This window comes from Dipteris shenzhenensis, chromosome 18 (genome assembly GCF_047967505.1).
Source record: "Dipteris shenzhenensis isolate YYH24624 ecotype China chromosome 18, Dip_SZ_1.0, whole genome shotgun sequence".
Classification (NCBI taxonomy): Eukaryota; Viridiplantae; Streptophyta; class Polypodiopsida; order Gleicheniales; family Dipteridaceae; genus Dipteris; species Dipteris shenzhenensis.
In genome coordinates, this window is record NC_141613.1 from 2864418 (window position 1) to 2891929 (window position 27512).

The 27512-nt window shown below is 48.5% G+C and overlaps 1 protein-coding gene across 1 annotated transcript in view; it reads left to right on the forward strand.

The window, feature by feature from the left end:
- Positions 1–27512, forward strand: part of LOC147890708 (uncharacterized) — a 160778-nt gene that overhangs the window by 56792 nt on the left and 76474 nt on the right. Inside the window, exons 3-6 of the mRNA XM_087389494.1 lie at positions 2974–3125; positions 3326–3485; positions 3602–3661; positions 24857–25044. Of these exons, the coding sequence (XP_087245620.1) occupies positions 2974–3125; positions 3326–3485; positions 3602–3661; positions 24857–25044 (560 nt within the window). The remainder of the gene's footprint in view (positions 1–2973; positions 3126–3325; positions 3486–3601; positions 3662–24856; positions 25045–27512) is intronic.

Here is a 27512-nt window from a genome sequence, read left to right on the forward strand (position 1 = left end):
GAAGGTCGCCATAGGGGAAGAATTGAAACTCGAGGATTTGGTGGATGGTCCAAAATCAGTTGTTTACAATGAAGATGGAGGAAGGAGACTAGCATTTGATGAAGTCCATATCACCACCTTTTGCTGTCATCGTGCAGAGGGTGGTGCATGCCTCTGCTCTAAAACTCCCCTTTGGCTGTTTGGCAAGTCTTTTTCTGTTAAGAACTCCAAGCCAACCAAACAGTCCACACCATCTTGATGCAATGATGAAAAATTAGTAACAATAAATACCCTGAATGAATATCCACATTTTGCCTGCTTTTGCAACAAGCCAGGCACCTCTCCTGTGAGCCACATTGCTGTGAGTCTCAAGCCATGCAATAGTCATGATCATGCCGTCCTTGAAGTCCATACTCTGTGTGTGCATTTATATTCCCCTCAATGTTGACGGCCTCATCCTCAATATCTGAGCATCCCAGGCTGTCCTGCACGTCAGAATCTGCATTGATGCACCAGCACTCAATATTTGACCTCCTTACAGTCGCTCCCTGTCTCAAATACTACCTTGGGGATACTCCCTTACGTTGAACTCATTTGAAGTAAACTTTCCCCCTTTGTCCGTTCTGAACTCTTGAGTCTCTTTCCATTCTCATTCTCTACTTTCACTTTGATTTTTTGACCTTGTCTAAACCTTATCCTTTGCCTTGGACTCGATGACTACCGCGTCCTCATCGAAGGTGACGCTGATACCATTTCTCGCTGACTGACTGACACAAAGCAAGTTTTCTTGCACAAGTCAGGTACATGGAGAACATTAGCCTTGAATACCTTGTTCTTGCCTGTGCTAGTGGTGAATGGAATGCTCCTGCACAGTTGCTGATCCTCCTCCACTGTGATGGCTGGCCATGGTCCCAAACCAATCTTTTGTCTTTGACATGTGTTGGAAAAGTTCCATTGTCATATTTATCTCTACTTCTATCAACCTAATGCTTGACTATGTATACCCACTTGTTCACAGATGCAGAGCTTGCTCAGTCATTTTGACAATGAGATGCAGCATTTGCATCTAGGGAGTGAACTCCTTAAGCATATAATATATCAACATGCACACTTATAAAAGGGGGGTCAGCAAATATGAGAAAATATGTGAAGTTCCAAATATAGGGTTATCTTATGTATATGCTTGCTTGCTTATGTTTTATTCCAAAGAAACTAGAATATTAACATGTCACCCTTTAGTGTTAGGATTAGAGTTTATCCTATGAACCGTAAAAAGGTGCATTAGCACTATTCTCAATGTACTCTCTTAAATTGCAGTAGGGGATGTTTTAAAAAACAAGTTTTGGATTTTCGAAAAGTAGGCTTACCGTGGTCTAGAGTCCACACCCCCTCCAAAGGCTGCACCAAGGGGGTCTGGGACTCTTGCTGTTGCCCAGAGAGTATTGGGTCTTGTCCTCTCGAGCCTTCGTCTGTTGCCCCTGTGGAGTCAGAGGGGGAGGAGGAGATCGAGCCTGCCCCCTTGGGCAGGCCCGTGCCAAGTGACCTATCTGGCTGCAATGGAGGCATTGCCCTAGAAGGCCGGAAACCTCCACCCTCTGTCAGAACTCTTCCCCATGCAAAAAAATTATAGCTGCCCCCTCTTTTTTGAAAATAAGCATGTTGGTGGTCATTGCCCCTCATGTGAGCCCCCATATGAGGAGGACAACAGGGCAATAGTTCTATATTAATAGTGTAAATCCCTTTTATTTTTGAGATTTCCTGTTCCAAGCAAGGGTGAGAGAAGGAAGAGAGTGTCAAAATTTGTATTCCATTATCCACAAAAAACTATACCCACAGACTCCTCTGATTCACTCCCCTCTATGTCCACCACCTCTACTCTTTCTTGACCCTTGAGACAGCTCCCACGTGACTCTGGAGCTATAATTACATATACACACAAGATGTATGAATCAAGCTTCTTCACCAATCTCGCAAACTGAAAGGTACCAAGATACGGATAGCTGAAGAACTATCACAGGAGCTCAACTGAACCAAAAGGAAACAGAATTAGCCAAGGTCAAGGCTGCTAGAAAGGGAGGAAAATGGATAGTATATCGTGCGGGCGTGGCCCTCATCAAGGAGTTCAAGTGCAAAAGACCCTCAATCGTAAACTGATGTATGGCCTCTTATTGTCTTTAATTTCCGACTACAAATGTAGGTATGCACTTCCTCTCTGAACGTAAGTATCAACTTGGTTTTAGCTGTCCCATAGAACCTGTCGGTCTCCTGTGGACATTAATAGACTTTCTTTCTTTCTTTCTGTCTTCACTGCCCTCTTTAGGAAGGCTCCCAGCCTTCACCCATTGTTCTAACCTCTTTTTGTATCAGTAGAACAAATACTTTACGGCTTGGGCGCGGTTACACCACCCAGTGAGGCTCTTTGCACAATCATGACTCACGTGCATGCTACATTCAGTTCGTTACAGGATCAGTCACACTTTAGAGCTTTAGTCCTACGGGCTAGTGAGAGTTGTTTAGCTTATGTGCTCATCACATTCATCTTGATTTATTTATCAATAGTGATGGGACTACAAATGCATAACCCAAAGAATGGAATTGATAGTAGATAGTAGCATTGCACCCTGTCAAAATTCATTTTAAATTCATGCTAACCCTTGTGAAATAAACAAAATAATTTGTTTTATTCAAAGGTTTGATTTGGTATTTAATGCTGAATATGCATCAAAATAGAAGGCACGGCATGGAATAACAACACTGGAAACAGTGTATATCTTGTGTAAAAATCCTTTAGCAATCTTCCAGTGAGGACTTTTCCTTGTGGTTCCTAGTAGCTGTCATAGCATACACTGCACACATGCTTAGGTAGTTTTGCATGTACAAGGGATCCATAAATAATGGGAAATCATGAATTTTTAAAATGAACTGATAGAGCAGCTAAATGTTGCCATTATCAAAGTGGAATTGTAGAGGGGATTTATATATTTGTATCTGCAGATTTACTGGGGTCATGGGACTTATGGGATAGAGGCTGCTTCAGCTTTCTATTTTGGCAAGCATCCATCAATGTTAAGTCTAGGGGAATGTGCGATGTTGGCTGGAATCATACCTGCCCCTGAACTTCTCTCACCTTACCACGATCCCAGCAGGTGAGTTTCTGTGTTTTTAACTAAAAAGGTATGTTTCTGCAGTCTGAGACATACAGGTCCATGACCAAGAATCAGTGTTTGTGTCTAAGAATCAAAATAGAGCTATCGATAATATTCTTTTTTATGTGCATTAAAACATATAAAGGTTTGGATGCTGTTAGTTGCCAAATTGATGTTCTTTTCATGTTGCTGATCTGAAGAGGTAAAAAGCCACAGGCAAGAGCACTGCGTCGAATGGTAGAGACCGGTTTCTTAGATATTGGCTCTGCTGAAGCTGCAGTCAATGAGCCATTACACCTGGGCACTGCAGGGCAAGATTGGGCGCCCGGACCTTGGAGAGCTCCCTTTTTTGTCAATGAGGTTACAGATAGTGTTTTATCTTATGTTCGAAAGGATTGACATATTGCTGATCTCCTGATTCCCCTTTTTACTAAACAAAATACAGTCCTAAACTCTCTGTTCTTGTTTGACTGCAGGTTCTTTATGAATTGGAACAAAAGTTTGGATCCGACAAGGTGTATGAAGGGGGCTTACAGGTATTTAATATTCTTCATCCTGTTTCTTGCCCTAGAACTTGATATGTAAGTTCAAAATTTTTTGTTCGGGCAAGCAGACATTGTGAGGACCTTGATGTTTCTTCAGGATGCAATGGTTGTAGTCTTATTGATATCAGCGTTACTCTTTTGTTAGTGGTACTTAGAGTAGGTTAATAATACTTGTAATTTTTGGATCTTCAATACTTTCTATATAGTATAATGAAATTCGTGTCAGGATTTTTGTTATCTCTGCTTGGAAACTCATCCCTTCGTAATGAAGGCCAAGATTGGGACAAGTTAGTGAAGGTCAGGGCTAAATTGGCTCTCTTTCTGCTATCCATGGTGGCCCTGGTGTGTTGTTTTATTTCTGATTTTTCTGTTACAACACTAATCTGGGTGCCTATAGGGCTTGGCATACGGCAATTTGCTGCTTGATATTATGGGAATCTTGGAAACAGTGCTGTTGCAGCTTTCCTGTCATGCCAGTCAAACATCTTGGGTTTCTTTTCCCCATCAAATGCAGTCCCATGTGGGCTTCTTGTAGCAGTCTTGTACCTGTAGGGCTACTTAGGCTCGAAGACCTCTGCAAGCTTAGCAGCTTGCTCAATGGTTTGAGGGTAGCCAGAGCTGGATCCAAACCATGAATGAAACACAACTTTCCCTTCTCAGAAATGTCATGCACAACAAGGGAAAGTCTTCAGAATTTCTACAAATACTCCTGGGCCGTGCTCGTCTGCTGAGATAGTTTATAAAATTCGGCCAAGTACTGCTCTAGTATCAGCGGGGATACAAATGTAGTGGCCATCAATTTTTTGAATTGCTCCCATGTCGTTGGCCTTTGAGGTGAGTCCCTCATGCACCGCCACCAAGTGTGAGCATAATCCTGCAAATGCATCCTTGCAAAATCATGCGGTCCTAATCATGCTTGGGGTAGAAGCAGAAATAATCTTCCAGCTTTGTGAGCCATTCTTTCAGCTCATTGGGAGGTGTGTGATCCTTGAACTTGTGCACAGTATTGCTTTCCTAGACCCTTGGCCACTCTAGCTCCTGCGAGCTTCCCCCTCCCCCTCCGTACCTCTACCTCCCCTAGCCCTCCTCCTCGCCTCGACCCTCCCGCCCCTACCTCTCTGCCCTCACCCCCCCTCACCTGCCGCTGCCGCCGCGCCCTCCCTCGCCATCCCCGCCTCACCTCCGCCTCACCCCCGCCCTCCGATCTCACCCCCCCCTCGCACCTCCGCTCACCCCCCTCGCAAACCCGTCTCACCCCTCCCCTCACCGCAGCCCCTCCACCCTCACCCTCACACCCCGCCTCACCCCCGCCTCGCTCCGCCCCCCCTCGCTTCGCTCACCCCTCCCCGCTCCGTCCCCTCTCCCCTTGCCATTCCGCTCCACCCCACCCCGCTACCACTCCGCTCACCCCCCGCCTCCCGTTCCGCCCCCTCACCCCTCGCCTTCCGCCCCCGCCCCCTCTCGCCTCTCCGCCCCTCCGCTCCACCCCCGCCTCCCCCTCCCGCCCCCCGCCCCCGCCCCCCCCGCCCCTTCGCTCCACCCCGCCCCTCCGTCCCACCCCTTCCCCCCGCCCCCCGCCTGTCCTCTCGCCCCACTCCCCCTATCCCCCGCCCCCGCTTCCATTTCCGCCTCCCCACCTCACCCGCTCCCCGCCCCCACTCCTCCACCCCGCGCCACCTCCGCTTCCTGCCCTCCCATCCCGCTTCCTCCGCCCTCCGCCCTCCATCCTTCCCGCCACACCCAGGCTCCACCCTCCCGCATCTACCCCCCCTTTTTTGGGTGGCAGCCTCTTCCTCATCGGAAGCCTCGCAGTTTGTCTTGGCGGTATGGCGGCTCCATGCCTGGAACCGGAGGCCCAGACGGACCCTCCCTCTCCAGATGCCTACCGCGTCATCCTGACAGAGCAACAATCATCTCGGGTTCAGGAGGTTGCCAATGACTTTGCCCTTACCTCTGTTTATGGCAGAGTCATTGGACATTCCCCCTCCAGATCAGCCATCAGGGACTGGCTCCAGTCCACTCTCATGCTAGAGGACGGCCATATTGAGGAGGTAGCCCTTATGGGAAGGGGCATCTTCTGACTCAAACTCTCCACTGCGAAAGCTGCGAGCAACCTGATTGCTGGCTCCCCCACGTCAGTGGATGGAAAGATTATCATGATAGTCCCGTGGTACCGTGGATTCAGCGCAGCAGATTTTGATGCTCGGTTCCGTATACCTCGCCATCCAGTGACGCTAGTTTTTCCAGGTCTTGCTGCTGAGCTGCGGCCGATTGTCAGGGACCTGGGCTCCCACTTTGGCTGGGTTATGCACGATACTTTCGCCAATGCGGTGACTACGGCAGGAGCCCCCGAGTCCGTGTGGCTGTGGCGGATCCTGCGACTCTCCCGGCAGTGATCGAGATCGTGACAGATGCCGGCAGCATCACCCAGAGCATGGTAGTCACCGGACAGCCAGGACAGTGTCTGAGGTGTCACGGCTTTGGGCACCTGGCGGTTGTTTGTCCACGCTTCGCCAGCTCTTCTCGGCCTCCCCCGCCCCCCCTCTCCGCCCCCTCCCCCCCCCCTTCGGGCAGCCACGCCAGGAGGAGCAGAGGCAGCCGGAGCCCGGACCAGAGTTAGCTGGCGGCTGGATTGAGGTTCGAAGGAAAAGAGGAAAGAACAAGAAGATTTCTGATAAAGGCAAAGAGGCAGAGGTTACCCAACCTGCAGCTGCACCTCAGAGACCCGACAGGCAGCCGCCCTAGGGACTTGGGAGAGCATCTTCTTCGACGGTAGCCCACCCTCCACAGCCTCAGGTCCCCCTCTCCTCCTCTCCCCAGCCTCTTCCCATTCAGCCCCAATCCATCCCCCATCTGCACCCCATATCTCCCGACCCGCAGCTTCAGCCCCCTCCTCGTCCTCCTCAGTCTTCTCCCCCTCCTTCTCAGCCCCAGTTCCAGATGCATCCCCATCCCTCCCCCCCCCTCGCCTCTTTTAGCTCTCCTGCAGAGCTAGCTGCACCGACGGTTCCTCAGCCGAGGGCAGCCGCTAGTCGCCCCTGAGGAGTCTGAGTTGCCTATTCCCCAGCCTCCTCCCCCTCCCCCTCCCCCTCCGCTGGCAGGACACCCTGAGTCTACACCATCACCAGAGCAGGCTTCTCTGTCCGCTAGCCCCTCAGTGGCAGACTCTGACGGGCCTCAGCTTCAGGAGAGAGAGCTCCCCCGCGACTTTTACAGATCTGGCCCTTGGGACTACTTGGATGTGGCCGACCTCGGGACTTTCCCTGCTTGCCTCGACATCAGTATCTTCCTGCTCCGCAAAGGGGCGGATGGGAAGGTAACCGCCTTGGCCCCCAGGGATGGCCTTAGCTTTGCTTTCACGTTCCTTAGCGACGGCACCGAGACCTGGACAGATGACTCGGTCTGGGAGGCTCTCAGGGAGCAGACACATGCTCAGTGGCCCGTCCGGTGGGCAGCTTCTCGAGACTCAGTGGTCCGAGGGTGATGTGCGTCTGCGGTGGCGTTGCGCCGCCAAACGCTTCAGACTGATTGTGATCCTCAGGCCCCCCCTGTCTTGGCCCCTCCCCCAAGATGTCAGAGCCTGGACTCCTCAGAAACTCCGTGCCTTCTACGGTATGTCCACCTCAGAGATCTCGAGCTGGCTCGAGAAAGCTTTCGTTCATGGTACCAAAGGTCTCTCGCCTTTGCTGAAGGTGTTGAAGGACGGGCAGGACGACCCCGCTTCCCCCTCCAAACCTTCCCATAAGCGTCAGCGCCTCCACTCCGAAATGTCAGCTTCTTCTTCGACTTCGACCGCGAGCAAACAGTTGTTCGCAGCCTCCCAGTCCTCACCATGAGCCTACACCTCGTATCCTGGAATGTGAACGGGTTTCACTCTTCTGGCACCCGTGGTCCTAGGAAGCTCATTTTGAGACAGGAACTTCAGCCAGCAGTGATTGGTCGTTTGGATGTACTTCTGCTCCAGGAGCACAAGCTTTCTGCGGCTCACTCCCGTAGATGCGGGAAGATTCTCCCTGGACGCTCTCACACTTATTGGGAGCCCTCGATTGGCGCACTGGGGAGGAGTGGTGGTGTCTGTACCTCCGTGGGCGAGCAGCTAGCCCAGGGAGTTTTCGGTCATGGCACGCTGATACCAGGCCGTGCCCTTTGGGTAGGCCTGGACTGGAGGGCTCCAGAGTTGGAGTCCTCAACATTTATGCTCCCACAGATCTCCGTTGTAGAGCCACCTTCTGGAGGACACTTACAGGGATTCTCCCAGACATGGATTCCTGGATTGTTGGAGGTGACTTCAACAATCTGGAGACCTTGGAGGACCAGCAGGGCAGAGGACCGGAGTTTACAGGTATGTCTCAGGCAGAGCAGTCCGCTTGGGACTCTTTTATCTTTGCGACAGGAGGAAGGGACAGTTGGCGAGACCCATCCTTCCGACGTTGGCACGGGAGTTTGGACTTCTCGTGGGGCTTCCGCAGGGAAGGAGGTAGACTTCTGGAGAGGCTGGATAGATTTTATGTTAGTGATTGGGCCATCGGCAGAGGCGGTCAGGCTGGTATAGTTCCAGGGACGACACTTTTCGACCATGCGCTTGTGCTCTTATCATTAGACTCGGCAGCTCAGGTCCTTACCCCCCGCTCATGCCGGATTCCCGACTCCATTTTCTCGAGGGAGGACGTGCGCAGCAGTATATGCAGTCTTTGGGACAGAGACTGGGGCGAGTGCGTGGATCTGGTTGGTTCGGTGGCGCAGGCTTTGCAGGAGTCCAGCCAGATCTGCCATCTTGCAGCCCTACAGGTTCGACAGGATTGGTGGGGCAGAGAGAGAGCTCTTCGGAGGGACCTCGCCTCCATTCAGCGACTCCAGCAGGCATCCCCGGGCTCGGAGGAGCTTCGGATCCAGGCCCTTCGAGCCAGAGCCCTTCTTGAGGAGACACTCCAGCGTCGCTCAGAGTTTTCCTATCATGCCTCTCTCTCCTTCTGGGCCCGGAAGGGTGACCGGATGTGCAGGGAGTTCTTCAGGACGCATGGCCAGAGAGCTGCAAGTGATCAGCTTCGGAGTCTCAGGACAGCGGAGGGACACATCGTTACGGATCCGGGAGAGGTCTTGGGATTGGCCACTGACTTCTACAGGACCCTTTTCCAACAGGAGCCGCTTGCCCCTCGTACTCGACGTGTCCGTGAGGAGGTGTGGAGGCACACTCCATCCCTGGTCCAGCCTAGCATGCAGGCGACGTTGTTGGCACCGTTCACCACGGATGAGATGCTGGAGGCCTTGATGGCCATCGATGGACAGAAATACCCAGGTGAGGATGGGCTATCCTGGGCATTCTTCACCTCCTTCTGGGACCAGATCCATCAGCCCCTCCTAGCAGCTCTTCAGAGGATTTTCAGCAGCGATTATATGCCAGAGAGCCTTTCCTCGAGACTGATTTGCCTCATCCTGAAGGGAGGAGATAGACAGGAGATCCGTCAGTGGCGCCCGATCACTCTCCTTACCACTGCCTACAAAATCCTCGCCAAGATGATTAGCGCCAGAGTTCGGCCTCTACTCCCAGACCTCATCCATGACACTCAGACAGGCTTTGTCCAGGATCGCAGTATCCTGGATAATGTCTTCACCTTTTCAGAGGCGGCGGAGTGGGCTCAGCACAGCGGATCACACCTTGCCATCCTACTTCTCGACTTTGAGAAGGCCTACGATCGAGTGGACTGGTCCTTTCTGGAGGGGACTCTGGAGCGGCTAGGTTTCCCAGCAGGTTGGATTCAGGGTATTTCAGCTTTGTACAGGACAGCTTCTAGCAGAGTCATCATTGGAGGCAGGATGGGTGAGCGTTTTAGCTTGGAGAGATCAGTGCGTCAGGGCTGCCCCCTTGCTCCTTACCTGTTTCTCTTCTTCGCCGAGGCTATGACATACTACCTTCGGGCGAGGTCTACAGGGATCAGGGGTGTTCGCCTTCCACTCCGGGAGGACACGGAGCTCTTGCACTCGGAGTACGCGGATGACACAGCCCTGTATGTCCAGGACGATGAGATGATGCTGGAGAGGGTGAGGATGGCCCTGGAGGTCTATTGCTCGGCTGCTGGTGCGAAAATCAACTGGAACAAATCAGTTGGTTTTCTCACAGACCCCGGGGCGTGTTCTCAGTGGGGGAGGTTTTTGGGTTTCAGATGGATCCCACGGGGACAGACAGCTAGATACCTTGGTTTTCAGGTCGGCCTGGACATCACGCCAGCTCAACAATTTCTCCCGGTGCTAGATTCCATCCGACGGAAGCTGGCTTTCTGGAGCACTGCTAAGCTTTCCCTTGCAGGTCGTGCCCCGGTAGTCAACTAGGTCCTCCTAGCCACGGCTTGGTATGTGGCTTCCTGTTGGTGTTTCTCGAGATCCAGCGTGGCACAGCTCAGGAGGCTGGTTCGGAACTTCCTTTGGTCCGGGGAGGATGGCCTCAGAGATACCAGAGCCAGGGTTGCTTGGCAGACAGTCATTCTTCCGCAGGCTGAGGGTGGCCTGGGGGTCATCGATCCAGAGCTTCAGAGTCAGGCCTTGTTAGGCAAGCTAGTCATCCGCGGTTTGACCTCGGGGGGGCAGACGTGGAAGATGCTACTTCAGCAGGGGGTCGGTTCTTGTGTCCCGCGTCGAGGTGGAGAGTGGCTACCGTCCCTCAGGTGGATCTTCACTTCCGCCCCGCTCACTCAGCCCCGTTCCCCACTCGTTCGTAGCCTCCTCATGGTTTGGAGGCTGCTCCGCCTCAGTCTCATTCAGTCCCCTCCTAGCTGTCAGGAGGAGATCGATCGCCAGCCGCTTATCTGGAACGGTCAGGTCAGAGATGCCGAGGGCCTTCAGTTGGGGGAGAGATCACATATTAGGTGGGATGGCTGGATGAGGGGGCCAGCCCGGTCCCTTCGAGTTTGGAGGGACACGTACAGACATCTGGAGACGGCTGATCTCGCAGACGCAGCTGGAGGTGCACGGGGAGCCCAGGCGAGACGCACGGAGATCGACGGCGCGATTGGTTGGTTCCACCTGAGCCTCAGATCCTCATGCCTGGTGACGACCGTTGGCTGGGACAGTTCACCCCCCGTGGCATCCCACTGGTGGTCGCAGGACGTATGGACGACTCCTCTATTTCCTTCTTCGCGGTTATGGGGGATGGACGACTCAGGAGAGAGGATGCGCTCATCGACCCCCTACTCCCATGGCATAGGGTTCGGGTCGTAGGCCTTTTGGGGAAGGTCTGGCGTACCGATCCTAGCATTGAGCAGGATCAGATGCAGCTTTGGCGACTCTGGCTCTGGGAGGGGCAGGCCTTGTCAGAGCTTGATTGGGACCCAGGAGAGTGGAGTTGGCCAGAGATTGTGACAGGGCAGGGGCCGACCTCCTTCTTTGCCTACAGCACGACTCTGGGCAGGCGAGTTCTTGGGAGGATGCAGAGCCGCCCCCCCACCCAGCGGCCCAGCTGGTATGCACAGGGTATTTCCAGGTTCTTTTTGCAGGCCTTCTAGAAGGCCTTGTGGGAGAGCTGGCGGCCGCGGAAGATCTCCTACTTCCTGTGGCTTCTTGCCCACAAAGGTCTTTTAGTGGGGAGCTGGTTGCGGCAGATAGGCCAGGACGGATGCTGTCAGATCTGCCATGAGGATGAGGAGTCACCAAAACACTGCCTGTGGAGCTGCACTCGCGCCCAGGAAGTGTGGAGGTGGACTTTCGGGATTCTTACTTGCGCAGCACCGGAGCTAGGTTTGATCACTTGGGGCGCGTTCTGTTGGTGCAGCACCGCACCTGGTCTTCATCACTTATTCGAGGCATGCCAGCAGGGTCCCACTTTCCTTATCACACAGGGGATGTGGGGGCCGCTCGAGGGTATCCCGCAGCATCTAGCAGAGGCTGATACAGGAGTTCAGGAGAGGCAGCCAGTCTGGGAGATTATTAGCAGCATCACAGGGTGGCACATTTGGACCTTGCGTTGCGCGCAGATCCTCGGCGGCACCTCCTTATCGACTGCCTAGATCATGACGGATATTTGGAGCGAGATTATTCATATCCTCAGAGGCCAGTGGGACCAGATTCAAGGAGATTCCCGGGCCGCGGCCGGGAGAAGCGGAGACGCTTCCTTCGGGCTTGGGACACACAGGGCCTCTTCTTCGAGCAGACTTCGCAGGGCCTTCGGTGGCGCTACTCACCACCCCGATGGCTGTTCATTCACACTCGCCTTATCCCTCCGTGAGAGAGTGATTTATTTTTGTACCTTTTAGGGCTGTGTCCGATTTGTGAACGCAGCCCGTCAGCTACAAGCTGACCTTTGTATCTTGCTCTCGAAGTAATATAATTAGCACTGTTTTTTCGGCAAAAAAAAACTTGTGCACAGTGAGCTTATCCTTACATCTTTTGCTGCATACTTCCTGCTCTAGCCACTCCCAAATGCAAGGGCGTCATCACGCTTAAGGTTCACGCAATGATGGAATGGCATCTCCTCACGGATGGACATAGGTAAAGCAGGAAAGAGCACAATGCCTGGGACAGCATATCATCAATCCCGGATGCTGTTCATAGTCAACACTCTGAGGAGATGTAGAGACAGAACTCTAATGCATGGGCTGTGCATGGCTATAAGTACTCATCGGTGGAATGGAAGCATCAATCCCCGGTTGCGTATACCTGCCAAATGTATCTCACTACTGCAAGGACTGCACACCAAAAGGCTGAGGGGAGGATTGACCTGCTCTCACTGTTGTGGACTGCCCTGCAAATCCAAGACAATTCCAGGCATGCTGGTTGTTGTGGTGACCCCTTTTCAGCCTAAAGCAAATGGAGGCCAAACAGGGTCTGGCATTTACCTATTTTATCCAATGCTGCCTCCTTGTTCTACCAAAACAGGTTCAAACAATGTGTTTGATTATTCTGTTGTTCAAGGGTTGGACTTTGGTGTATCCAGTAACAAGGAAAGATTGTGGGACCATGCTTACATGACTCTATTTGGCTGTTCGGAGGCTAGATGCACCATAAATACATAGTCTTTGGAAGGCACCCAAAAGTCCTGTATGCTAGCATCCAAGTATTGGAACTCTTGGTTTCTTATATGTGAGAACTCTAGATCCACGGGATGTTGCAAGATTAGAGAAAACTTATACTTATGAAGCTGTTTGAGTCCAAATACAACAGCTATAATGAAAATGATTTTCAGTTCTTCACTGATAAGTCACACCCCCAAAAGGATGCGGAGTAAATGGCTGTTGGTATCATTAGTGTGTCAAATAGCCATCCCTTCGTCGAGGGTCCTAGAAATGTGCTGAAAGTACTACCGCTCTAGTCGAGCTAGAGCTCCCTGCCCTCGTGTAAGTCGTGCCTTGGCTGTGTGGGTCATCGTAAAGACTAGCCATGCAAAGAATGCCCCTAGATACGTGTATGGCTGTATAATCTCCACTGGCTCTCCTTGGCAAATGAATCTATGTCAGTGAAGTAGTGTCGGTGAGGTGCTGAAAATCATAACCTTGGTTTTGCCAAGGTTGATTGTCAGGTGTCTCTCTGTGCAAAACACCTCTAGGGCACCGAGGTGTCTCTGTTAAGCTTGCTGCGGTGGCGGAGGAGGATAGAAGGACTATGTCATCTATTACAACAATATCTGTATCATCACATCGGCTAGCAATGGTCCCTCACCTCGTAGGCAGTCAATGAAAGTTGTGATCTCATCAATATAGAGCCCAAATAGTGTCGATGAGAGGGGGCATCCCTGCTTCAATCCTATCGTGCTTTTGACTCAATCTTATAGGCCTCTTGGGGCACGTACTCTCCCTCTGACTGACTCTTAGAGACTTATCGCCCCCCAAATCATGACTCTTGGGATTCGCATCTCTCGAAGTTGCCTAATTATGCGAGATTGTGGGACTGTATCAAAGGCCTTCCAAAAGTTGACAAAGCAAGCGTGGACTTTTTGGGATCTCGGTCTCGTCTCCTCGATGACTGCTTGCAGTGTAAAGATATGATCAAGAATGGAATGTTGTCTCCCGAACCCAACTTGTCCCAAGTCCCAATGCCCGTTGCCCGTGTGTCTCTGGGTAAGAGCTGATCTCTCTCTCTAATGCTGACCCGTGAGAGACAGAGAGAAAGAAAGATGTATTAACGTCCTCGGGAGCCCCTATGGGACAAAGTGCACCAAATGAAAATAATTTATAAAGGGCTAAAGCTAAGGCCTTGCTAGGGCCTTGCTGAGTGCTATGCTAAACTAAAGAGCTCAAGAGCTTCAGACAAAACTCAAATACAAGCTAAAGCTGAAACTGAAAGTTGAGTCTCAGAAGCCAAAACTCGGCACCATAGTGGCTCTCCGGTGGTGGGCTGTGAGAATATCTTGGATTTGTGTCTGTCGAGCTGTCTCACGCTGTGTCGAGGGACGTGGTCTCCTTGATCTATCTTTGAATCCGATGGGCAATATCAAGATTGATGCCTCGTCTCTGGGGGGTAGCTTTTGAGGAGAGCTGAGATAGGCCGGATCTCGATCGTATGTATTTTGGCTACTTTCCATGGTGTGTGTGGTCTCTGTATCCCTCGCTCAATAGTATCGTGTTAGCTCGCTCTGGTGATCCATGCTACTCTCATACCAGCTAACTACTACTACTGCTCCACCTCATTGTGTCTTGGAGCTGACTCAGATGCACAATAATCTGTGACATGCCTCTGTTTATCGATGTGCCTCAATGGCATGTGGTGCCGTTGTCGCATCTAAATTAGATAGAGCCCAATACAGAGCTGGTCATGGAAGTGGATCAATCGTGAGAGTGGACCGAAGCCGTGTCCTTTCTAGAAGAGGGAGTGATATCGTCCCCGTATCTCATAGTAGGTTGGGGACGTGCATAGAAAGTGCTCCTCTATCTTGACCTCCCTAACGTGCATAGCCTGCAGATCCGCTGCCCTCTAGGTATCCCTACCTCAATCCTCAGCTAGTGGGACGAAACCTGCATCTAGCCAATGGCTATCCTCAATGCATGTGAGACTCATCTGTCCTGGAGTTACTGGGGTTTGATGATGAGCCCATCCTCCGATACCCTCAAAAGAGTGCTGCCTAATGTTGCTCCCACCAAATATGAGATCACAAGTTCGTGTTCTTCGCTTCGATGGCAACGATTAAATGCGTGCATCTACAACCACTTCTACTGCTTTGCAAGGAGTCTTCTTTCTTCTCGTTGTTTCTCCCTTTGCAAATGTTGCACAAGTGTCTTTGGTTGCCGTTTTGATACTGTGCCATGGCACTTCGGGAGATCCGCAGGTATCAGAAGTCTGTTGATCTCCTCATCCTAAAGGTGAGCTAGAATTGGATCTTAGTAGGGAACTGCTGGTCTCCCCCAAGTCCGAGACGTATGCAGTTGGAGGAGATCTAACCGTATGATGCAATTAATCTCATCTCGTGGGATCGACTCAGGCAGAGCGACCATGCTATATTGAAAGTGGGGAATCCGGTCTATCTGGATACCTTGATTGGCAAACCATGTGGATATGTGTGCATATCATATTGCATCGACCCCGCTTTGTGCTAGTGGCCTAGATGACTCCAATGCTAGCCTCGATAATCTCGAGTGGGGTAGGGTCCAAACTTTGTGGAGGAAAGTCACTGTCTAAAAAATGGCATCAACTTGGAGAGGTGTCATGGCGAACTCTGCTTGTACTATCTGATGAGGAATTGAGGGCTTACTCCGAATCATCCTGGATCCCATAGTCACCTGTAGCAGCTCAAATCTCCTCCATTGTGCCACGGGAAGATCACTCCCCCAAAAAGGTGCTACATACATGGCGGTTGGTCACACCAAGGTGTCAAAGAGCCAACCCTTTGTCAATGGATCCTAGAAATGCGTCTGGAAGCACTGCCTCTCGAGTCCAGCCAAGGCATCCCGTGCTTCATGTGAGTCGTGCTCCTACTGCATGGGTCATTGTGAAAACTGGCCTTGTGGATAGTGCCCGTAGATATGTGTAGGATGCACTATCTCCACTGGATATGGTTTGCTGTCTGACATAGTCAGCGAATGGGACTTGAAGTTTACAAGTAACTTCTGGACACTTGTTTTTGAGAAGTTGGAAACTACTCTAAGCATGAGTTCCTCAGATCATGCACAATCTGATGGCCGTACAGAGAAGGTCAACCAATTGGTTGAAGATATGCTTCGGGCATATGTTTCTAAGAGAGAGTCTTCATGGGAAGATTATCTCCCCATGATAGAATTTGCTTATAACAGTGCAAAGCATTCGAGTACTGGGTACATCTCTTTTATGCTTATGTACGGGTTTCAACCTAAGTCACCAGTTATGGTTAGGTTCAAGGGAATTCAAAATGATGCTGCAAAGACATTCTTGCAAGACATGCAAGAAATGTTGCAGTTTGCCAAGGAGTCTATTAGAGGTGCCCAAGATCGGGACATATTTTATGCTAATAGACATCGTTCACCTAGAGAGTTCTCTAAAGGAACAATGGTATATTTGTGTATTTCCAAGGAATCCAAGAGCCTAAGTACGTGCTTGGTTCCGAAGTTATCCCCCAGATACTGTGGTCCATTCAAGGTTGTTAAAAGAATTGGACCAGTTGCATATAAACTAGAATTGCCTCCTGATGTTAAAGTACATCCAGTGTTTCATGTCAGCAGACTGAAAGAGTTACTGGGTGCGGATGATCAACTTGTTTCTCCTCAAGAAATAATAGAAGTTACAGATTTGACTTTTATTCCACACGAACCTGAGAGTATTCTTGAATTTCATGAAAGACAGATTTGTAATCGAACTATCATGGGATACTAGATCAAGTGGAAGGATCGTGTTGAGGAGGATGCAACATGGGAGACATTACAGAACCTCTAGAGGACATTCCCGGGTTTTTTAGTGAACTCAAGAGTGAGTTCTTAGAGGAGGGGAAGTATGTCATGTGCATGGATTGGTATTTGACGTGTACTAGGGTACACAAGACTAGCTCAGGTAGCTTAGGGAGGCTTAGGGCTAGACAGACTCGATTCTCGGGTTGAGTGGCAAGGGTACGAACCTGTTAGAGGTCTTCGCTATTTTTGGTATATTGGGCCCGACTCTATATAAGGGGCCCAGAGGTTCAGTTCTCGGAGAGCCGATGGGAGCAAGTCTCTTTCCCAGGTGCTAGGTCTGATCGTGCCTGCAACTTAGCGTAGCCGAAGGCCCAGCAGCAAATCCTAGGCCTCTAGGCACCACCTGGTGGTATGGGACACTAGGCTGGTTAGGATCTGGTTGGGAGTTCGTGCCAGTAGCTCAGCCCGCGGCTCGGACGGGACATCTCCCGATTCAAGATCGCATCCCGTAGATGTCATGGTGGTGAGCAGCCTGCTCAGATTCCTCACGTTTGGTGTGTTCTTGTGTTTGCTTGCAGATTAGAGGTTTCAGGAGTGCTGGGATGTGTCACAAAGGCTAAGGAACCCAACATGCAGTCCATTGTATCTATCCCCCCACCATGTGGGAAACATGTGATCCCGCGAGCTGATGGCCATCTCTAAAAACTGTTATATATGATCAGATCATGAACTGCGCCCAACTCCAGTAAATGTCGCCCATGTCCTGTCACATGCGGTGCATTTGCTGAGTACCTCACTATCCTGAGCTCTGTTGCATCTAACTTTGGTACTATGCGGGAATCAGATGCAAAGTCAAGCAAGCCGACCTGTCTGTCTCCTATATGTGCATTGAAGTCGCCAAGGAGAAGGAGGGTATCTCCCTGCCTGGATAACTCCTTGATGTCATCATATATCGTCTCGTATGGGCTGTGTCCCTTTGTGTTGACCTCATGTGCATAAGATGATGTATTTGGTGGGAAATAGCACACCGCAATAAAGATCGGTGGCTGGACTCATATCCACATATGTCGTGCACGCTCGTCTCTCCATACCACATGTACGAGTGGTCGCAGGTGTGATATCAAAAGGACAGCCACTCGCCCAAAGCCTCGTACCCCACTGTCTCTCCTCATCTCCAACTTGTGAGCTGACTCCCATGTATATCCTGTCACCGTGGGGCAGACCTCTCTCTGGGCTCTTATGCGGTCTCAATATAGAAGATCATATCCGTGTCGGTGTATGTCTCCAAGAAACCCCCAGCTCGGACCAAAGGGTGCCATTGCAATTCCACACTGCCATTTTCAGCCCACTTTATACACTCATCCCATGGGTCTGTCACCATCATAACTTGCATCCTCCTTCTCTTCCTTTTCTTCCCCGTTTACTCTCTCTCTCTCTCTCTCTCTCTCTCATGATCACTTTGCCATTCTGTAGGCAGCCCATTTCCCTGCTTCTCTTGCTACCATGACACACACCATACCCGCCCTTTGGTGCTCCTGCTATAGGAGTGTGAGGTCGTCATTTGAGTCGTAGTTTTCAGTTTTTAGCTTAGCATAGCACAACACGTGGCAAGGGTCCTAGCGCGCCCTTTGCTTCAGCCCATAGGGTTGAAATGAGTTTCTTCTCTTGATGTGCCTTGTCCCATAGGCCTGTGAGGTCTTTTGAGGTTGCTTTTGCGCTCCTTGGGAGCTGCCATGTGCCCTCCCTAAAGCAGATGTACTAGATGGTTTTTTTGCTGTCCCATAGACCTGTTGGGCTTCCATGGACATCAATAGACTTTCTTTCTTTCTTTCTTTTCTTCTCTTGTCCCCATATCTTTCTCTGATGTGTGCGTAGGCTCCGCATCTTAGGAACACATGTTGTTCATCTTCTACCTCTGCTGTGGGGTAGATTTTGCAGGTTCTTTCCTCTCTGGGAATCCCAAGTCTTGCCCACTTGCCCCTCTCCACCTCTAGATCATGGGAACTAGTTCTGATTTTGCAGGTTAGATTCCTTTTGAACATTAATGTGTCCTCCATGAGATATTTTTGCATTCCGTAGCTGTCCATTGGGTGAATTTCTTGTTTGTAGCATTGCATTTTGTCCTTGGGTTATGCCATAATTTCTAGTAACATTTTCTACGTCACTATCCCCCTAATTTCAGAGCATCCTCTGCTATATTAGTGGCTGTTATGCCCCATGATTCCATCCATTTCAATCCGTCTCTTTGCCATCTCATGATTGGCGTACCTTCTATTGCCTTGTGTGGTAACCCTGCTGGCATCCATCTTCTCAACTTTGTTGAGGTAAGCCATGAATTGGCATAATGCCTCTCCTTCTAGAGGAATCATACCTGTCTCAGCCAATAGGTGGGGTAGGGTGTCTGTGAATTAATCCATAGCTCCAATATGAGAAAGCGTTTGTGCAGACTTTCTATTGTTTTCCAGTAGTCCTAGACAGCCCAAATGCCCAAGCTGGTGGACATCCGTAAAGGATCATTGTTTGCACAAGCATGGTATATAGAAACTTCCTCATTTCCCACTTCTAGAGATTTGTTTGTAAATTTCAGCCCTAGATATTTATATTGTAGACTATTTTCAAGGGCTCTCCTTCAAATGGACATCAATTTGTTTGTTACGGGTCCCAATGACCATTACTATGTCTATGTTGACTTACATTCCCGAATGTTTAGAGAAGTCCCCCTAGTACATCTAGATGGCTTGCATGTTCTCCTTGCTCTTTGTGAAGAAAACTACATCATCTGCGTAAATAAGCATTAGTAGGGCATATCCTGCAATCTGGACACCCTCGTGTGTTCTCATCCACTCTTCCAAATCATCAATAAAGAGGCCCTCGTGTGTTCTCATCCACTCTTCCAAATCATCAATAAAGAGGCCGAAATGAGTTGGCAACAGCCTTGTTCTCATCCACTCTTCCAAATCATCAATAAAGAGGCCGAAATGAGTTGGCAAGAGGGGGCAGCTTTGCTTGACCCCTAGGTCATGCTTATGAAAGCTTTTCCCTTGGAACATGATCCGTACTAGTGGCTGTGCTAACTATGCTAAAACCTTCTCATAAAGTTGGTACATGGCCTCTCTATTTGTAGATTTCTGCAAAGCCTTTGACACAGTACCTCGAGCTCATCTCATCACACGCCTACAAACACTGGGATTTGATCAAGAGATCATCTGGGCAGTCATGGCACTGTATGAGAGAGTCTCAGGCCGAGTTCGGACAGGCGCAGGTTGGACAGATGAGATCTTCAGTACCATAGGAGTCAAACAGGGTTGTCCCTTATTACCGACCCTGTTTGGCCTCTACATCGATGAGCTTGAGACTTTCATAGGGGCGTTCGGAGGGACCGGTTGCTCACTTGCCGAGATCATCATCAGGATTCTTCTTTATGCAGATGACGTGGCACTCTTGTCGTCCACACCCGAGGGGCTCCAGCGACACCTGGATGCACTGCAGGCTTTTTGTTTATCCCATGATTTGGAGGTCAACCTTGGCAAGACCAAGGTCATGATCTTTAACACCTCTCGAGCAAACATGCAACGGAAGCAGTTTACTTTTACTTTCGGTGGGTCACCAGTTGAGATCGTATTCTCATACACTTACTTGGGGGTCATCTTCTCCGGCTCGATCTTCACGATGAGACCAGCGATGTAGGCCAGACTGAGCAGCGGATACGCCTCACTAGCTTGGCTAGAGAGACAATGCTTCCACTCCCACTTCCAGGACCCTCGGACCAAGGCTCTTCTCTTCGACTCCTTGGTCCGACCAGCCGGTATGTATGGCAGCCCTTGTTGGGGGCCTGACATGTCAGAGATAGATTGGACACGGGTGGAGTACCTGCAGATCCTCAAGCTCTCACGGATGATCCGGGGGAAACCATCTGTACCACATCACATCATTCAGGCTGAGTTTGGTGCTTCTCCACTCCAGCTAGATGCAGCCTTTCAGACCATTATACATCTACACCGGGTTAGATCATATGGGGACTGCACATCAGGGAGACATAGGTTGCCATGGTTAGCTCTTGATTCCTCCATGAGGTTGGCAGCAGAGGGAGACGAGCGATGCTGGTATGCACAGACTCACAGATGGTTTGTGAGACTAGGGTTCCACATCGATAGGATGCCTCATTTTCAGTACAGTTTAGATGCCCCTCCGGTACTCCCACCCACCATCCCGATCGGGCCACATACCAACTAGGTCATTCGTGAGGATCTCCTGCAGCTACACACCTTTAGGACCTGGTTGGAGCTGAGGGAGTTTCCAGTGAAGCTGAGTTTCGACAGAGATTACTATCTTCGTATTTTGGAGGAGGGATTCATCACACCACTGGGGTACACTGAGCTTCATATGCCTCACTCACTATGGATCTCCATCGGACAGTTTCGGGTATCATCACACCGCCTCCGCATAGAGAGCGGCAGAGTAGAGGGGATTCCTAGGGAGCATCGCTTATGCATATTGTGCGACTGTCGAGAGGTCGAGTCCGAGCAGCATTTTATTTTCAGGTGCCCAGTGTACTACGAGATCCGAGGTAGCTACCTCTGCCTCTTCAGAGATAGGTCCGGGCTCCTTTTCAGATTCCTCGCCTACCCAGATCAGAGATGCCTCGCGGCCTTCATTCACGAGGGGGTCCGACACAGAGAGTACTTACTCAGGCGACGGGGCTTAGCCACATCATCAGACACCTCTCAGAGCAGGATCACAGAGTTCTTCCCATCGAGTGACATTGATTGTCTAGTCTCTAGCCGCAGACGTGACAGAGACCCCGACCCGACGACCGCAACACGACACACGAGACATCGAGGGGACACACAGATCACTCTGGGGGCCTCCCGTCATTGTTTAGACCCGGGATACGTCCCACGGGAGTCACGGTGGCTGTGGTCTTGTGTCGAGCCTCATCCAGGAGACCGAGACGTACAACACCCCTTGACGGGCACTAGCGTCCCATCACCGGCTATGCACCAGCGGCTATGCACCAGCTAGGGCGACATGACATACGGAGGATTTTGCTCTGCTCTAGTCCTTTTCTTTTCATTGTTACATCCAGATGTATTTGATTTGATTATGTATGATCAGACTTAGGATTCAGCATGGGTGATGATGCTCATTTCAGTAGCTCCATCCTTACTGTGATTTGTATCAGGTTTTCTTTCAGTCTCATAGACCCATCGGTCTTCCGAAGACTCTAATAAAATTTCTTTCTTTCTTTCTTTCTATGTTCTTGAGGAACTTGAAGCTTTTCCAGCCTTCGCATAGCTTTTTATGTGGAACCATATTGAATGCTTTCTTGAAATCCACAAAACAGCAATAGGTGGCCTCTTTCTTGTGCTTGGCTCCCTCTGATGCAGCCCTTATAGCAACCAACTGGTCTACGGTTGAGTGTTGTGGGTACCTCGATGTCCTGTTCCTCTGCCCATTTGCTGATTTTCTGCCCAAGGATAGTGCCATACAACTTGGCCATTGGACTGCTCACCATGATTGTCCGATAATTGTTTGCTATCTTGATGTCCCCCCCCTTGTGGAGCGGTACAATCATGCTAAGCTGCCATTCTAATGGGAATGTTTTCTCTAGAGCCATATTCATGAGATTGGTAAGCGTTTTCTTTGTCCTCTCCCCTCTCCATGTTAGCATTTCCGCCACCAACCCTTGTGCGTTTGGAGCCTTCCCATTAGCTAGCATTTTTAGACCTTTACCCACGTCTTCTTTTGTTATGATGTCATTTGCTGCCTTGAGAGTAGAGTCGTGGTTGACTTCTTTTCCTTGTCTCTTTTGTAGAGGCTTTTGACGAACCGTATCATGTCTTCTCATGATGGAGGTTTGTTGCTGAAATTTTTTTGTTTTAGATCCTGAAAACTCTCACCCTGTTTGATCTTGAGAAAAATCATTTTTTTGTTTCTTACCACTTGTTTATATGCTCATTCTCTGCCCTCTTTCTTGGCCATATCTGTTGTTTTCCGGGCTCTATTTGCATCTTTAGTTCCTGGTCATACCAGTGGTTACAAGGCATTCCTGTGCTCCTTCCCTTGCTTGTACTAAAGCACTTTTGGGCTGTTAACAGCAGCATGTCTATTATGCACTTATTCATTTCATGGCAAGTAGAAAGCATCTGACATTCTGCCATTGCTATCTCTAGTTCCTGTTCATAAATGTGCGCCTTTTTTTAGTCCATTCTCAGCCTAGGGGATGTGGTAATTTTTGGTTTTTTCACGGCATTACTTGTCCTTAGTATGCATGTGATCGGACATGAGGCACCTGCTCAATCCTGATATATTCGTTCATGTGTCTTGCATGCGGGTTTATGACCACATAGTCGACTAAACTTTACCCTTGAGTGGTTTTGCATGTGTAACTTCCTGTGTTTTGAAAATACGGGGTGCCATTACAGATTTGTAGCCCAAAGCAACCGCATAGTGTGAGCAGTTGTCTTCCCAATGGGTAATTTTTTCCGGCATCTTTGGATGTCCTTGTCCAGCCGAAATCCCTCAGGAACAGAAAGATCACTCTTTTCTTTTGGCTGTTTATACATGGAGGGGTTGCAATGAACTAGTGGAGGTCGAGGTCTGGCGTAAATTCCACTACTTGTGCTCGCTACCTTTCTACTGAGGAGTCCATCCAGCATTGTCTTTGGGAATGCAGACAAGTGCGGATTATTTGGAAAGGTATTGCTAGGCTATTGAGCACCTTTACACACTCCACTTTCTATATGACTTGGGGTCAGTAGCTTGGCTTGCCCTTCAAGGCCTCGGGTTCTATACGAGAGACATGACCTCTTTGGACTCTATTGAATTGAAGTCATGTAGTTGAGTCATTTTCCTTGGATGATGTTTCGATACTTCCACACAAACTTGCATATGCATCAGTTGATATATCTTGGGAGTTTCTGGCGAGCATATCAACATGGCATATTTGGAGGTCTAGATGTACAGAGAACTTGGGCGGCTTCGAGGTTCATCCCGCTCACACCTTGGCCACACAATGCATACTTTGATGGCCATATGGGTGAGGATGCAAGGGTCCTCATGGGCAAGCCTCCTCCAAGAGGGCGGTATTTCTCAGGGAATGGTGTGGCTTTCCCTTTTTTCTAGACTTTCTTTCTTTCTTGCTCTCTTTCGACGAGTCACTTATAGGGTTGAGATGGCATTTTGATCCTCAACTGTGGTTGTTTCATTGCTCCGTTTGGAAGTTTGTTTTTGGCCCATCTAGGGTGTATTTCATGTATGGCATGATTTTTATATTCTCTTTTATTTCTTTGTAGAATTTAGGACTTTCGAACAACAAAATTTTGAATTTGTAGGATTGGACATATTCTAGTCTTGCAAAGCTATACATGTATTATATGTACAACATGATGTTTTTTCTCACTTGAGTTTTCTCAAGGAGGGTCTTTCCTACTTAATAGAAGTCCTTTTCATGGGAATAAAAAAAAATGGCTGGCTTCTGTCCACTTTTGCATAGCCCAATTCAAAGCTTCCCAAAATGAAAAGATATTATCAATTGCTTTTGCAATGCACAAAGCCCGTTTGCATATCATGAATGAGATCTTGAAGAATGGGTTGTAAATGCAAACTGATAGTTTTGGCCAAAATCCGATAAAATGTGCCCAAAAGAGTGATTGGCCTTCATTGGGAAACCAAATTTCTGCAACCCCCTTTGGGATAAGATGGATGAGACGGTTTTTAAGCGAATCATGCATAAAATCCCGAACGCCTTGCAGTGCTGAGGTAACATGGTCCCCAATCGTGTCCCAAAAAGCAATGAAAAAGGAGGGTGTCAACCCATCTACGGCCGGGCGCTTGACCTTGTGGAGGGCAAGAAGTGTAGTCCTAAATTCATCTTAAACATTTAAAAAAAAAAGGATCTTCATTAAGTATGAATGAAAGCCATAGGAGCAAGCTCAAATGCGGGAGTACATCATGAGATGCATGAAAGAAAAAACAGCTCAAAAAGAGCTAACAAAAATAAGGTGGAGGCTGAAAATGCCACCTCAGCCCTGAAGAAGACTCAGAGAAGAACGTAGATCCTCTCCAAACTCTGAAAAAAGTACATTTTAAACATTTTGAGGATATAGGGTTTTAAAAATAAGTATTTAAAATATTTTAGTGTTCTATATAAGCTTTGTGCTTTTGAAACTTTATATTTTTTAATAGATATTTTGTGTAGCAAGTATGAGGTGACCGATGCAATACTTTATTTCTCTTATCTTGAGCTAATACATTATTTATTGCCTTGTCTCTTCTAGGTTTGTTTACACAGAGGTTTTTTTATTATGCTTGAATATTTATTTTCAATTTTCCTATTCTTGATTGTGCACTAGACATTTTTATAATGTTTGTGGAACAAAGATTTATCTGTCAGCTGTGTATGTAGGTCTATACCACATTGGATCTCCGCATGCAAGAACTTGCCGAGAAAGCAATTCGAGATGGAGTAGTTGAATATGATATCGAGAGAGTAAGCCTTACTGAGATAGACATTCAAAAGACATGTGAAAAGTTGGAGGTTTTGCGGAAAGCCCGTGGGTGTGATATAGAGGGGGCCACTTCAAAATTCCCTAGGTGATATTTAAGCAAGCTTTCTTTGTAGATTTGAAGTTTGAAAGTGACATATGCTTATAAATTTAATGGACACTTCAATTTTGTGATCTGGATGGGCTTGTTGAAGTTGAATCTTTGTTGATCTGGGATTGTTGATGTCAAAACACTGATGAAGTCACGGCTAGGTCCACTAGGTTCTTCTCATTCCACTTTATATTTGGCGAGAGCCATGACTCCCTTTAATTCCACATAAATTCATACCCTTTGTTTTTAAAGAAAAACTATACCTTCTGTTAGATGCTTTAATAACAGTACATAAGATCAGCTACTTGTGGGGTGCTGATAAGGAAAACCAGCTGCCCTTGCTGCCAACTTCTTTGGATTCTGGCTCATTGCCTATGATAAGTTGGGAGGAGGCCAACAAACACTTTGGTCGGCTATACAATCAGCAGATTCCTTGATCCTTGAAAATATAGGAGTACTGACCTGACCGGTATGGTCTAGGATGTCTTCATTCTCTAGTTTCAAGTCCTCTCCCTGAGCCTTTTAATGGTTGCCTCTATTTCCTCCATGCATCGTCCAGCCCTTTCATATGCGCCCATGTGTTGAGGCATTTCCCAAGTGGCTATGGTTGGTAGCTTCAGGTCCTCGTGCGCAACCGAGGTGTGGCATGTATCCTAGCATGGGACCCCTAGATCTTTTTTGCCTTTGGGTGAACAAGAGCAATTGACACTCAATTTCCTCTTGATACTTCAAGATGGCTGTAGTCCGGGAATGCAGTTCCAAAATGAAGGAACATCTCACCATTGGAGAACATGATCACCTTTGTGCACACATAGGATGCCATAGGAGAGGAAAATTTATTGCTAAACGAGGAAGGTGGAAGAAAAGCTTCCAACATCAAACCACTTGAGGTGGAAATACAACAATTGCAAACCATCCAAAGTCAGAGGTCACAATCAATAGTATAGATGAGTATGCCCATGATATGTGGTTCCAAGTTAGGAGACCCCAAATCATAGATGTGCATATTGCAACATGTTACTTTCCTCCACAAACATATGATTATACTAGGGCTGCCTCTGGGAGAGGGAAAATCTCACAACTCTTGGCACTTCGAGGACATCCCAAAGATATATGTAAGAAACCCTAGTAATCTAATATCATTAGTTAGCCAATTAGTAGAAAGGAGACTGTAATGATAGAATAGAACAAGAATATTTGTATTGCTTAAAATGTTTGAAGTGTCAAAAGTGTGTCTGATCCATACAAGAGGCCTCTCTTATATAGAGAGGAGAGAACCGCACACTAAAAGGTGTGTGCTCAAAGGTCCTGTGCATGAGAGATGTGTACCTGTTGTGAAGGGTGAAACCCTTGATGAGAGGGTATATCACAAAGTTACAAATAGAAATGTCCTCTTCATAAGTCGTGCCTCTTTGGAAGAGTTGTAGCTCTTGTGAAGGGGTGTGCCTTATGGGAAGTGTCATATCGAAATGGTGTATCCTTCCACAAGTGTCCATTCATCCAACCATCCATAAGTTTAAGGTATTAGAAAAGGAATACGTCATAGATCATGACATCCCCTTTCATTGAGAAGAAGACCTTGGTGGAAAAGATGATCATGATAATATAGAACATTATTTGTGTATGAATAGGATGAGAAATCTTCTTTTCAGAAGGAGAGGGGTTGATCTTTGAGAAGAATCTGTACTATTGTGCCAAAGTCTTTATCATTTATATATTTACCTTTGAAATATTGACAGAAAGAGTAGTGATTACCATAGAAGAGGCTAGAGGTAACCTGTTAAGAGCATTAGCAACCCCATTACATAATCATGGAATGTACTCAATGGCCGAAAATTCTACCCAACGTGCTTCATCAATGACTGAGTGATTATCTGTTTCACCACACATGAGATAATGCGGTAAGCATGAACAATAGCAAGAAACTCTTTGTCATGAACCGGATATGTGGTTTGGATGTCAGAATATTTATGATTGTCAAAAGTAACAACTCTGCCTTCTTGCATCGAGAATGCTCTAGTAGCTATGTCCAAAACCATGACCGCAAATGGGAGATTGGGGTCAGCATAGCCATAACTGGTGTTGTAGCCAGTGCTTGCTTAAGATGTTGGAAATTATACTCTATCTTGGGTCTTTGTGGGATAGAACTTCGCCAAACCGAGAACATAATGAACATTCTTTGGAGTAGGCCAGTTACAAATTATCTTGGCCTTTTTTGGATGTCGTGTGATGAAATAACATGTCCCAAATGTTCTAGCTTGGTTCAGAACAAATCACTTTTTTCTCGACATTGACGTAAGAGAGAATTTACTTAGAGGACTTCAAAAACTTGGAAGATGTTACTTGAGCTTGATCAAGGATTTGCTGAAAACTAGAATGTCATCCAAGTAGACGACATCAAACTTCAAGGTATGGCCGGAAGATGTTGTCATAAGAGTCACGAATGTTGTTGGGCATTGTGTAAC